Genomic DNA, 12,666 nt, shown 5'->3' with positions numbered 1-12,666 from the left:
TCACCGTAAAAAATACAGTAAGTGGGTTTTCTACTGTAAATTTATTTTATGTCATTTAGACTGAATATTCACGTTGTTTCTAGGGCAATTGTGTCATTGTAACATCATGGTATTTCTCCATTTACTTTACATGAAAATGTTATATTTTTTACAGCAAAACTGTGTTTCCTAGTTTATAACAGTAAAAGTAAAAGTTTTGCGCTATTGTTTGATTTACTGTGATTAAAAGTGTCTACTACGGTGATATATATTTTTTAATTTTACGCCCTATTTCTGATGTAATTTGACAGTGGCTTAACTGTAAATTCTACAAACATTTTTTACAGTGTAGTTCTCAACACACACTCTCTATACACACACACACACACATGCATTTTACATGGACACTACCACAGGGCCACATATAGGACCGTGCACTTAACCAGATATGATGAAACTGCAATTTTAAATATGTTTACAGTGCAGTAACTTAACATATTTCATGCTCAAATGCATGTTTAACAGTAGAAATAGGAATACAAAAGGTTTGAAGCAAATAAAAAATAACCACTTACTATGATTTCTTTTTTTTTCAGTGCAAGAACAGCAGACCAACATTAATTGCAAGAAGTAATTTTGTGCATTTTTACACTGAACTTTTAAGATTTCATGCTCAAATGCATGTAGTTGTACTGAGGGCCACTTCAAGTGAGGGTGCGGGCCGTATGTGGCCCCCGGGCCTCCAGTTGCCCATCCCTGGTCTACAAGCTAGAGGATGTCCTTCTCCACCGTCCAACAACAACTCCATCTGACTGCACAACAAATGCACCAATAACCTTTTTAACTGAGGACACCAGCGCACCAAGCCTAGACAGTGACAGATTTACAGTTGTCACATGTCTGTCTCCAGTTTCTTGTTTTTATTGTCTTCGCATTATCATCTGTATCCATATACTACCTTTTTTTTGTATTGTTTGCATGTTTAAATGCCTTTTTTGTTTTGTTTTTTATTTCTGTGACATAGTTTGTTGATTTAATTTCTGTGAAAGAAGCCATACTAAATAAACACATTATTTTATTTCATATCTATTCACTTATTTATTTATTTATTTATTTATTTAGTCACTCATTTCTTCATTTTTGTACACTAAAACTGTATATATCAAGTTTATTCAAGTCAACCCCTTCATTTTTATTTTTATTCATTTATAGCAATACCATTACACATACTTACAGTCATGAAAAAAAAATTAGACTCTTGTTTTCTTCAATTTCTTGTTCATTTTGATGCCTGGTGGAACTAAAGGTACATTTGTTTGGACAAATATAATGAAAACAACAAAAATAGCTCATGAGAGTTTAAATTAAGAGCTGATATCTAGACATTTTCCATGTTTTTTTTATGGTAACCAAAATCATTATTTAAAGAAAACATGGATAATGTCTTTTTTTGGTCATTTTGTGTCTTTGTGTCTTTTTTTATTGTAATTTTACTTTTTTTTGTTGTTGTTTTGTTTCTTTTTTGGTCACTTTAATATCATTTTTTTTGTATTGTGTGTCTTTTCTGGTGTTTTTTTGTACCTTCAGTTGCACCAGGCATTAAAATGAACAAGAAATTGAAGAAAACAAGGGCGGTCTAATAATTTTTCCCATCACTGTACGTGCATTATTCTGCACTTTGCTCCTTTTTTGCTTTTCCGTTTAGACGATGAACTGCATTTTGTCTCAGTAATAAAGAGACAAATAATGAAGAAATAAAGGTTGATCTAATCTGAAAACACACACATACAGTAGTGTTCAATATAACAGCAGTCCAATGTGACAAACCAGATTAATCCAGGTTTTTAGTATATTTAGGGCCTCGGGGCAATCGCACCGAGCACTGGTCCCATACAGCAATAGCTGTAGGGACCGTTATAGGGACTGTTATACTGTGGATTTCTTCTTATTCCTCTTCCGGACGCAATTTCGTCCCGCTACTAGTCAAATTATATATCAAAACGTGCGGTTTGATCGGGATCGGTGTGCTATTACTTTTCTCTACGGAATATGAATTTTTCGCGACGTAAGTCGCGAAGAACTGCCCAAAATTTTGCATTGAAATGAATGGGACGGCCAAAAGAAAATGAGCAAAAAAGAACATTAATTGAAGATTTTCAGACGTCTACTTCTCCGGCATAATTTCACCTAGAGACTCCATTTAAACTTTAAACAGTAGACACAAGTCTTGTGTATTGGTGTATTACTTTGCGTTTCGATAGGTCATATAGTTTTTTATCAATCCCTGTTCAATGACCATGATCATTTTGGGAGAAATTCTGAGATTATAATGGGTGTGTATTGCACGGAATGTTCATGTCAGAGTGTGTGATGTCATCGATCAGAGTGTAGAGGGAGAGGTAAAACTGTCAAAAAATAAATTTGAAAACTGCACTCCAGGCCGCAAATTCCACTCTACAGAAATAATTTATACATAGAAATGTAGGAAAATTTGTCTTCTCACTCACAATCCTCTGGTAAAGCTGTCAGAGTTATAATTTTGGCGTACGACGCAAAGATGCGCCACCAAAACCACCAACAGCCTCATTGGGTCCCATATTAAAAACGCAGGAAGATTTCGGAAAAAGTGAGATTTAACTGTTTTTTTAGATCGCTCTAACAAAGCTATTTTTTCATTTTTCTTAAAAAAAAAACATATGTAGAGGTTCAGGAAGAACTCAGGACGCTCAAAGTGAAGTCGGATCAATGATAGGTATTATGGTTTTGCCAAAAATGCTTTCTGTTCGAGGCCAGAAATTTCACTCTGCCCACCTCTGGCTGCTGTCACTCTGCCAGAAGATTCCACAACTGTTGATTCCGTTTGCTCTGCTCTGATTGGTCGACCCCAACGCTTTGATGTTTTGATGTGATTACAGTTACAGATACACGCACGCACGCACACACACACACACACTGGTCATTTAATGTAATAACAGTTAAAGATACACGCACGCACACACACACACTGGTCATTTAATGTAATAACAGTTAAAGATACACGCACGCACACACACAATGGTCATTTCATGTAATAACAGTTAAAGATACACGCACACACACACACACACACTGGTCATTTAATGTAATAACAGTTAAAGATACACGCACGCACACACACAATGGTCATTTAATGTAATATCAGTTAAAGATACACGCACGCACACACACACTGGTCATTTAATGTAATATCAGTTAAAGATACACGCACGCACACACACAATGGTCATTTAATGTAATATCAGTTAAAGATACACACACACACACACACACACTGGTCATTTAAAGTAATAACAGTTAAAGATACACGCATGCACACACACACACACACACACATATGCACGCGTAAGTGCGCACACTCCTCCAGATACAAATGTTTCACACACACACATTTTGAGGTTAAAGGGCATAGGTTGCTGTATAAATAAATACTTGAAGAGGAATAGTATCATAACATTACTAGTATTAATTGTTTGAAATCTCTGAAGAATCTCATCATAGTGTACACACACCGGCAGTAGCCCCCATGGCCCTTTCAAAATTTCCCCCAGAGGAAATTTTCTAGTTTTTATTGCTACACCCCTTTCAACTAATTGCCCAATTGCACAGCCTTAATAGCTGCATATCACAAATGCTGGGTCTTGTTGGTTTTCTGGGAATCTGCTGCACCTACTGGTACCTTGTTTACCATGTAGCAATAAAGAATATACAAAAAAAAACCTGGATTAATCTGGTTAGTCACATTGGACTGCTGTTATATTGAACACTACTGTATAAGGTATCATTTTAAAGAGGAAGAACACACGTCACTTATTTACTGTAATTGTCTACATTCAATGTTCTAATTGATCATGTTTCGGCCACTGCTCAGCTGCACACATGCTGGGAAACTTCCAAGTTTGCTGCAATAAAACTTTCCCGTAACTTGAATCAGTCTGCAGCCATTGTTGGCCAAGCCTTAAAAACGACGCGTCTTCAGCTGTATACATACAACAATAGTTTTCATTGAAAGCTAAGGGACCAGAAATACCTGAATGTTGAAAGTAATGTGGGAAATGAACTTAAGCCCTGCGGGGAGGAGCATGACTAATCCTAACCCTGCACAAACAAGGTTAAAAAAAAAAAAAAGGTGTGTGCGTGGAGTATAAAAGGCCTCTGCACGCTGCGTCCTACAGCATTTACTGCATCTGACAAGAACTATCAGGATATCATCATCATGACAACCCATCAAGGTGAGGATGCATTTATTTTTTTATTTAAAAAAAAAAAAAAAACACCTTGAGTGCTCCAGTGATTTTAATTAGCAGAATTTTGTACATTTTAAACATTTTTGATATATTAAAAGTGGATAAACATCTTTTTTCTAAATTTATTGTAATGTTAATTGTAATTATATATTACAAAGAAATCATTCAGAAATAACAAAATAAAACAGGTTGCATGGCATTTGCATGACTGGCAACCACAATAAATACAGTATATTACATTAAATAATTAGTTATTTAATTCAAAATAAATTAATAAATTAATTTAAAAAAATGATAATAATGAAAACAAATAAATAGATTAATTGAATAAATGCAAATTCAATGAATGAAACAAATGCATACAAGTAGAGAAAAAACTGACTCTTTGTAGTATTATTCAAAAATGCAAGTGCTACAATGGTTTATTTTTATTTGCGGTGTCTTGTAAACTCATGCAGGTTTTAGTAAACTGTCATTTTTTTTAAATAACTTTGTACATCAACAGTTTCTGTGTGTGTTGTTGTGTTTTTTTAGTGAGAAACATGGACCTTGCCGTTCCCCTTGACGACCAGTTCAACTGCTGCATCTGTCTGGAGATCTTAACCGACCCGACCTCCATCCCATGTGGCCATACTTTCTGCCTGGACTGCATCGAAGGCTTCTGGGACACAAAGGCCAAACCTGAGTGTCCGCTGTGCAAAGACACATTCAGCCCACGTCCACAACTCAGGATCAACAGAGGATATGCTGAAATTATTCGGACTATTATTGAAAGGTTTGTTTGACTTTTTAAAAGCTTTCTGCTTCTGCAAGATGGTTCAGATTTTTTTTTTTTAAGTAAAATATTCTATATTGAATTGTTTGAGCTGGATGTGGATTGTGCCAAAATGGAACACTGCAAAGGTACTCAGATGACCATTTAAATTTAAAATTAAAATTAAAATAAATAAATAGCACTGCATATTCAGTATCAGTCCATTGCTGGCCATTTAAATAAAAACATAATTAAAAATAAAATATCTAAGTATTACTCAGTGTTCAGTATCAATTGATGAACATTTAAATAAAAGAAAAACATCATTTAAATAATAAACAAATATACTAATAGCTCTGCAGACACATATCAGTCAATTGCTGACCATTTTAATAAAATAAATAATTAAAATAAAATAAATACACTAAGTAGCACTGCATATTCAGTATCAGTCAATTTATGACCATTTAAATTTTAAAAAATAATTAAAATAAAAATACTAAATAGCACTGCATATCAAGTATCAGCCAATTACTGACCAATTAAATAAAAATATTATTTGAAATAAAATAAAAAGACTAAATATCACTGCATGTCAGCTGACCATTTAAATAAGGAATAAAAAAAATGTCCTCCCCTGATCGGCTGATAAATCAGTTGACATCAGTTGACCGATACACTGTTAAATTGATATTTAACATAACATTTAATTCTTATCAGAAGGACTCAAGAGGAGGATGGCGATGTTGGCCGCTCACCGGGCAGCAGGAAGAACTCCCTGATCCAACTGGAGGCTGATGAAGTTCCCAGCCACTTCTGCAGGAAACACAACCAGCCGCTGACCAAGTTCTGCAGGACGGACCAGAAGCCTGTGTGTGAGAAATGTACCGAGAGGAACCACAAAAAACACGACACCGTCCTCATCGAGAATGAGGGCAAGAGGGTCAGGGTAAGCAAAAGTTTTTTATTTCATTCACATCTTCCTTTGAGCTTAAAAATTAATTTTAGTAACAAAACCAGCCCTTTTTACCTGCTATAATGCATTATGAACATACTTATAATGCATCGCTAGCTGCTTGTTTTAGTTATAAGCACTGAAAATATTCTGATGCTTTATTACAACAGTCATAACACATCATAGAGCATTTTATAATGACTTAAAATGTCAAGTATCAGTGTATTATATGTCTTATAGCTGTAATGCATTATCATATTTTTCTATAATGCTTTATAATTACTGTTATAATGCATTATAGTGCAATTATTCAGAAGTGAAGTAATGAAATTCCTGAAATCTAAGCAGATTTAACACATTTAAAGCTGATTATGAGTCACTAAAAGTGGTCAAAAATGCTTAAATTAAAGATAAAATGAATTTGTTTAACTCCAATTTGACACAAGTGAATAATGGAAATTCATATTTATTTAATGTACTCCCAAAAAACTCTTACGATCGCATTATAATGCATTATAAAAGGATTATAATGTAAAACAACTATGAGAGTTATATTGTCCTTGCAAGAATGCTTTATTGTGAGTTATAATTATTGTTTTAAAGCATTATGAATATTGATGAGTGCTTAAAACTGCCTTTATACAGCACAGCAAGCAGATTATAATGCATTATAAGTATGTTTATAATACATTCTTGACATGAGTGTTATAAAAGAACTCAGCAACATATATGTCCTTAAAGTTTTTAAAGGTTTTGTGCATTTTGCAGCTCATTATTAAAAAACTTTATTGTTCTGCAGGCTTCTTTGAGGGCGACAAAGGCCAGCATTCAGCAGATGATGCACACCCGGAAGAGAAAATTGGAGGAGATAAAATATTCAGTGGATCTTAGCAAGGTAAGTTGTTTTTATGGAGGCAAAAACTGCTCAAATGTGCCTGTTTTTACCTGCAGATTTACATTCTATTGTTTTCAATTGACAGAAATGCACAGAGAAGGAGAAGCGAAGCAGCGCTCGAGTCTGCACCACGCTGATAAAAGCCATCGAGAGACACCAGGCGGAGGTGGTGGAGGAGCTGGAGGAGAGGCAGCGGGAGGCCGAGAGGAGGGCCGAGGAGCTGGAACAGGAGCTGGAGCAGGAGCTGGAGCTGCTGCAGTGGAGGAGCAACGAGCTGCAGAGCCTGGAGCACGCTCAGGACCCCATTCACCTCCTGAGGGTGAGACTACTGAACTGCATTTTAACTTTTTCAGAGCCGTTCAACTTTATTCAACTTAGGAAGTACACTGCAAAAAAAGAAAAGTTGGGTGAACTCAAAATTTCAAGGCAACAAACTTCGATAAAATTTTAAGTTGGACAATTAAACTAAATATTTTAAGTTTTGTTTTTGAGTTTGCTCAACTCTGAATTCTGATTTTTGTCAACTCAACTGTAAGTTGTACTAACTTATGATTTTACATTGTAATAACTTTTAATCCTTACTTCTGCTAACTTCTGCAATGTGCTGAATTGGCACGATTGTAACGCCGCTATGAAATGTCAGCTAATGTTGCGACCACAATTTTGAGTTAGCATTGATACGCTAATGGCTACTCTTGTAGCTGTAACAAGCATTCAACATTTACAGATCTGTTCTGATGAGAAATAATTTCCTGTTGCAGGGTTTCGCTCCTCTGAGACGACTCCCATCCACCAGAGACTGGTCGGAGGTCCCCGTCCACACCGATAACTGCATGGGGACGGTGACCAGATCCGTCTCCAAGCTTGTGCATGTCTGCCAGGAACTTGCGACCAAACTATCTGCAGAAGGTCAGTAAATCTTTCATCAGAACATAATCGACTGCTTCACTTTAAATTGACCAAAGATCGGTGTGAAAATGCATGAGAAATAAACCATGTTTCTTCTCTCTTTTTGCAGAAGCAGACAAGATAAATCAGTATGCGGTCGATGTCACTCTGGATCCTGAGACTGCTTCAGGCTGGCTGGTCCTGTCCCCAGACAGAAAGAAGGTATAGTCTTATTTTATGATAATTAAATTACATTTCAAATCTTCTTCAGAATAGTTTTGTACAGTTTTCTACATTTAAATGCTGCGAAAACAGAGAATCTTTTTGAACATCTGAAACAGCAACTTGAGCTAAAATTGTTTGAGTTTTTGCACTAAAACACCACAGAGGTGGAATGAATTAAATTTAATGAAATTAAAATGGCAAACTAGTACTGTGTATGTTCTGTGTCAATTGCTAACCATTTAAAAATACAATTTAAAATAAAATAAAAACACTAAATACCACTGCATATTGAGTATCAGTCAATTGCTGGCTATTTACGTAATAAAAAAATAAAATTCCTAAATATTACTCTGTGTTCAGTATCAGTCAATTGATGACCATTTAAATAAAAATAGTATTTAAAATAAAATAAAAACACTAAATGGCACTGCATATTAAGTACACATAAACACCAAAATAGTTGTTGTGGGTTGTGAAAAGCCAGTTCATGATAATGTGATGATAACAATGATAATGTTGATCTACAGGTGAGCGTCAGCAACAAGAAGAGCAACGCCCCGCTGCCAGACAGTCCTCAGCGCTTTGACTCCTGCGTCTGCGTTTTGGGGAAACAGGGCTTCGCATGTGGAAGACGCTACTGGGTCGTTGAGGTACAGAATCATTTCAACACCTTTAGTCTATTTTTATGCTTATTTCAAGATCCTCTTTACTGTATTTTTCAGCTAAAGTAACATAAACAGCAGAATATTATTTATGACAATATTGTAAAAGATATAATACAACCTGTTCTAGCAAGTTCTACTTGCCTTAAGTAAATCACAATTTTTTAAAAATTATGATAAAGAACTTAAAGGGATACCACACCCGCAAAATGACCATTTGTGTTTGCAATGGTGCTGTCATTTTTTACACTTTAAATGGACAGCATGCACAAGCCAAATACACAAGTCACATTTGGTTAAAAAAAAAAATTAGAATAATAATTTTTTTCATGAAAAATGCATTTAATGTTATTCCTTTAGGCGCGTACTGTTGGTTTAAAATTGAAATTGATGTTATTGGAAATTGGCTTGACTTGACTTGAAGGAAACATGTCTAACTCTGTGTTCTGCACTTTGTGTTTCAGGTTGCGGATAAGACAGACTTTGACCTCGGCGTGGCTCAGGAGTCCATCAACAGGAAGGGCACCATCACGGTGCGTCCCGACAGCGGTTACTGGGCGATCTGCCGGAGAAAGGGTGACAGCCTCAGCGCCTGCGCCGGGCCCTCCGTCCCCCTCCACCCGCAGGAAACCCCCAAGAAAATCGGCATCTTCCTGGACTACGAAGAAGGGCTGGTGTCCTTCTACGACGCCGACACAAAGAGTCACATTTACACATACACCGGGTGTGACTTCAGCCAGCCTCTGTACCCGTACTTTAACCCGTGTCTGCAAGAAAACGGGAGGAACACCTCCCCGCTGGTCATCTGCCCGGTGGAGGGCCGAGTCAGAGACATTACCATCGAGTCAGCAGTGTGACGTGTCATTAGAAAGGATGACGCTATCTGAAATTTACGGTGTTTAACCGCCACAGCACCACCTACAAGATGGTGCTTTTGTTTTTGCCTGGGGCAACTTCTGATTGTCCCCGAGACAGATAAGACCCACAGAGAGGTTTCACCCTCCAGAAGACGTTCTGATGTCGCTGTTTAATCAGTGTAGTAAAGAACAGGTCGTGAGTCTGTGTCCGTCAGGAAAAGTAGGTCCGAAGTTGTTTATTTACAACCTCGGAGACCTTTGCGAGAGCGCACTCGAGACAAAGCTTTCAGAGCTTTCGTCTTTAAAATTCAAATCTCCAGCACTGAAAAGAAAAGGTTGAAGAGAGCGGAGATGATTGAGATGAGATGCTGCTGCGTTATTTATTTATATATGGTTCAAATATGGGTCCTGATTTGAATAGTTATTACCTTATTATTGTTATTTTTCCATCTTAAGTTCTATTTTCATCTTATTTGTACTATTATTATCAGTTTCTGTCAGATTTATTTGGCTTTCTATCGCTGTCTGTTTTTCCATGATTGTAATCACTTAATGCATTATTTATCATTACAAGGTGCAATACAATTAAAGTTTATTATTGTATGATTATCATTATATTTATGGACTAGGTGTAACTTTAAAACTTGATCATTTTAATGTGAACAGTAGTTGTTCATGAAGTTTTTACATATCTGTTACATATTTTAGTCTTGAAGAAAAATAATTTATTAAAAATCACCAAACGCATCCTTTAAAAACAGGAAAAACCTCTTTAAAACCTGTTTAGTCAGAGGCAGCAGTGACCTAACCTGAGGGAAAAGACAAGTCTCTCGGCTGGCCACTTGCACTTTTTGTTTTTTGCACATTTATATCAAATTTGATTGTACGGTTGTGGATCAACTGTTGTTATTTAACATTATTTATTTTTATTTCAATGTGATCAAATGTGTGTTATTATGATTATGTTGTGGTCTTATTGTGTATGCTATGTTAATATTTCACTGTGGACTTAATGCCTGGAGCACTGGACCAAATTAATTTCACTGTGCAAGAAAATAAAGTTGATCTGAATCTGAATCTTATGTATCATTGTCATATATTATATTATAATATATATTATATTATATGATATGATATGATATTATATATATTGAACTGTAGTAGTATTTAAGTTATTTTTGTTTTTAATAACACATTTTTAGAGCACAAACTGTTTTAAGACTCAAATTATATTATAATATAATTATAATTATTCATAAATTATTTAAATGTTGCATGCAGGGCAGAGCTTTATTCCAAAGACAAAATGGAGGGAAAATACTGTGTCACTGTGTGAACTGTCCCTTTAAGGGCAAGCCATTTTTTAGTTTTTCCATGTATTTTAACTTAACTTAAATTTAAATTCTGCTTTTGTAGGGTTTCTTTTTGTCATGGTTTTACATGTGGGGTCCCACAGGGCTCAATACTAGGCCCAAACATTTTCTCAATCCCCTACATTTCTTTTCCAAAGGTCGGACAAAGCCATTGGGGAAAAAAATGGTGTCATTTTGTGAACTGTCCCTTTAAGGGCAAGTCATTTATTAGTTTTTGCATGTATTTTAACTTTAACATAACTTTAAATTCTGCTTTTGTACCCTTTAGCTGTCATTTTAATTTATTTTAGATTTTTTTTTTGTTGCAATTTTGTATAAATTGCACCACATGTTCCAACAGAAAAGTCTTTTTCTAAGGACAACGTGACAAATATGTCAAGTGCAAGTCCAGCATGCATGGTAGGTTTAACTAATTGTCTCACATGCAGCTTGTTGCTTTGTCTCCGATCATGGGCGTGACATGTTTGTTGTTTATGAGCATTAGAAATAATTGTACACAACCAATTATGTTTGGATTGAATCTGAAAAAAACTGTGCCCAACTTTCCCTTTGAACAATACATCAGCATTTACTGGAAGCTGATAATTCAGACATTCTTGCATGTGATATAATTTGTATAAAAATACCAGAGCCTTACCATAACCTTCAATTAAGTAATCAAACTCAACCCATAAAGATCTAAACAGATACATGGATGATTTCATAGTGAGGAAAAATTAAAACATTTCTTTTAAATTAAACTTTCCATAGGATATGAACATTTCAGGGTATAAAAAAAACAAGTATATAGTACAAAAGGTGTGAATCATCGGGAAAAACGTGCTGTTTCTTTGTATGAAAGTTAAGCCTCCAGTAATTATGTGATAAATCATGACTGTTCGTACTGCTTGTTTATTTCTTGCCCTGATCAAAACGTGCTCCTAATGTTGGACCGCACCTTGTGCTTTTTACGGTTAACAATTAAGGCAAAGAACTGGACAAGCTCACCTGTTCCTGTTAAGTCAATAAGCCAGTTAACTGCAACTAATCAAAGGGGATTTTTGTTCTATTTGTATGAAGTTATGAACAGAGCGTACCTTCTAGCTGAAAGCATGCTGCTGTCTCACTGATGTTGAACACCTTAAGCCGGTGCCTCCATGATTTTACTCATTTTAGATTAATATCCAAAATATATAAGCATTTTTTAGCAAACATGACAGTGAAAAGTGTCATTGTCTTTTTATAAATACATAAAAAGGCCAAATTGTGTTTTAGATCAGTTACATATCACTGAGTCAAGGCTAATTAAAGTAACCAACCCTTTTCTGCTCCTAGTTGATACAGTTGGCATTACAAATAAAATGTTCTTAAATCTGAGTTTGTTGTTTATTACTTTTCTTCACACTACTCTTTGAGAAATGGCAAATATTTTCTTCACTTCAGAGGTTAACCCGTTTTTAAACAAATCTTCTCGGTTGTGGCTGGGTAGGCCTCTTCTTTTCATGCTTTTACATGTGGGGTCCCACATGGCTCAATACTAGGCCCAAACATTTTTTTTTCAATCCACTACATTTCTTTTCCAAAGGTGGGACAAAGCCATTTTTTCTCAAGTGTTGTGATCGTGTCACATGTGAATGTTGGGTTCATTTGTGGACTTTAGTGGATTAAAATGCAACATTTATGACACCTACAGACCACCTCATTGGTCAAGGGACCTTTGACACTGCAGGTGGTTCACTGTAAAGACCCATCAGGGTTGCATTAATGAACCCAAAATGCATTGCAACCACCAGAGAAGACTTCCTCAACAAACAAG

At 35.7% G+C, this 12,666-nt stretch overlaps 1 protein-coding gene across 1 annotated transcript; it reads left to right on the top strand.

Moving 5' to 3' along the window:
- Positions 1-4,799: 4,799 nt before the first annotated feature.
- LOC131989867 (E3 ubiquitin-protein ligase TRIM39-like) lies at positions 4,800-10,561 on the top strand. The gene is made up of 8 exons (XM_059355215.1): positions 4,800-5,037; positions 5,740-5,965; positions 6,771-6,866; positions 6,952-7,185; positions 7,628-7,775; positions 7,885-7,976; positions 8,507-8,629; positions 9,106-10,561. Exons 1-8 carry the CDS (start codon positions 4,805-4,807, stop codon positions 9,496-9,498), a joined length of 1,545 nt encoding a protein of 514 aa, XP_059211198.1. The 5' UTR covers positions 4,800-4,804; the 3' UTR covers positions 9,499-10,561.
- Positions 10,562-12,666: the final 2,105 nt, after the last annotated feature.

Source organism: Centropristis striata, chromosome 17 (assembly GCF_030273125.1).
Source record: "Centropristis striata isolate RG_2023a ecotype Rhode Island chromosome 17, C.striata_1.0, whole genome shotgun sequence".
Taxonomy (NCBI): domain Eukaryota; kingdom Metazoa; phylum Chordata; class Actinopteri; order Perciformes; family Serranidae; genus Centropristis; species Centropristis striata.
Note: the sequence above shows the minus strand (reverse complement) of the source record. Positions and strands in the feature narration are given on the sequence as shown.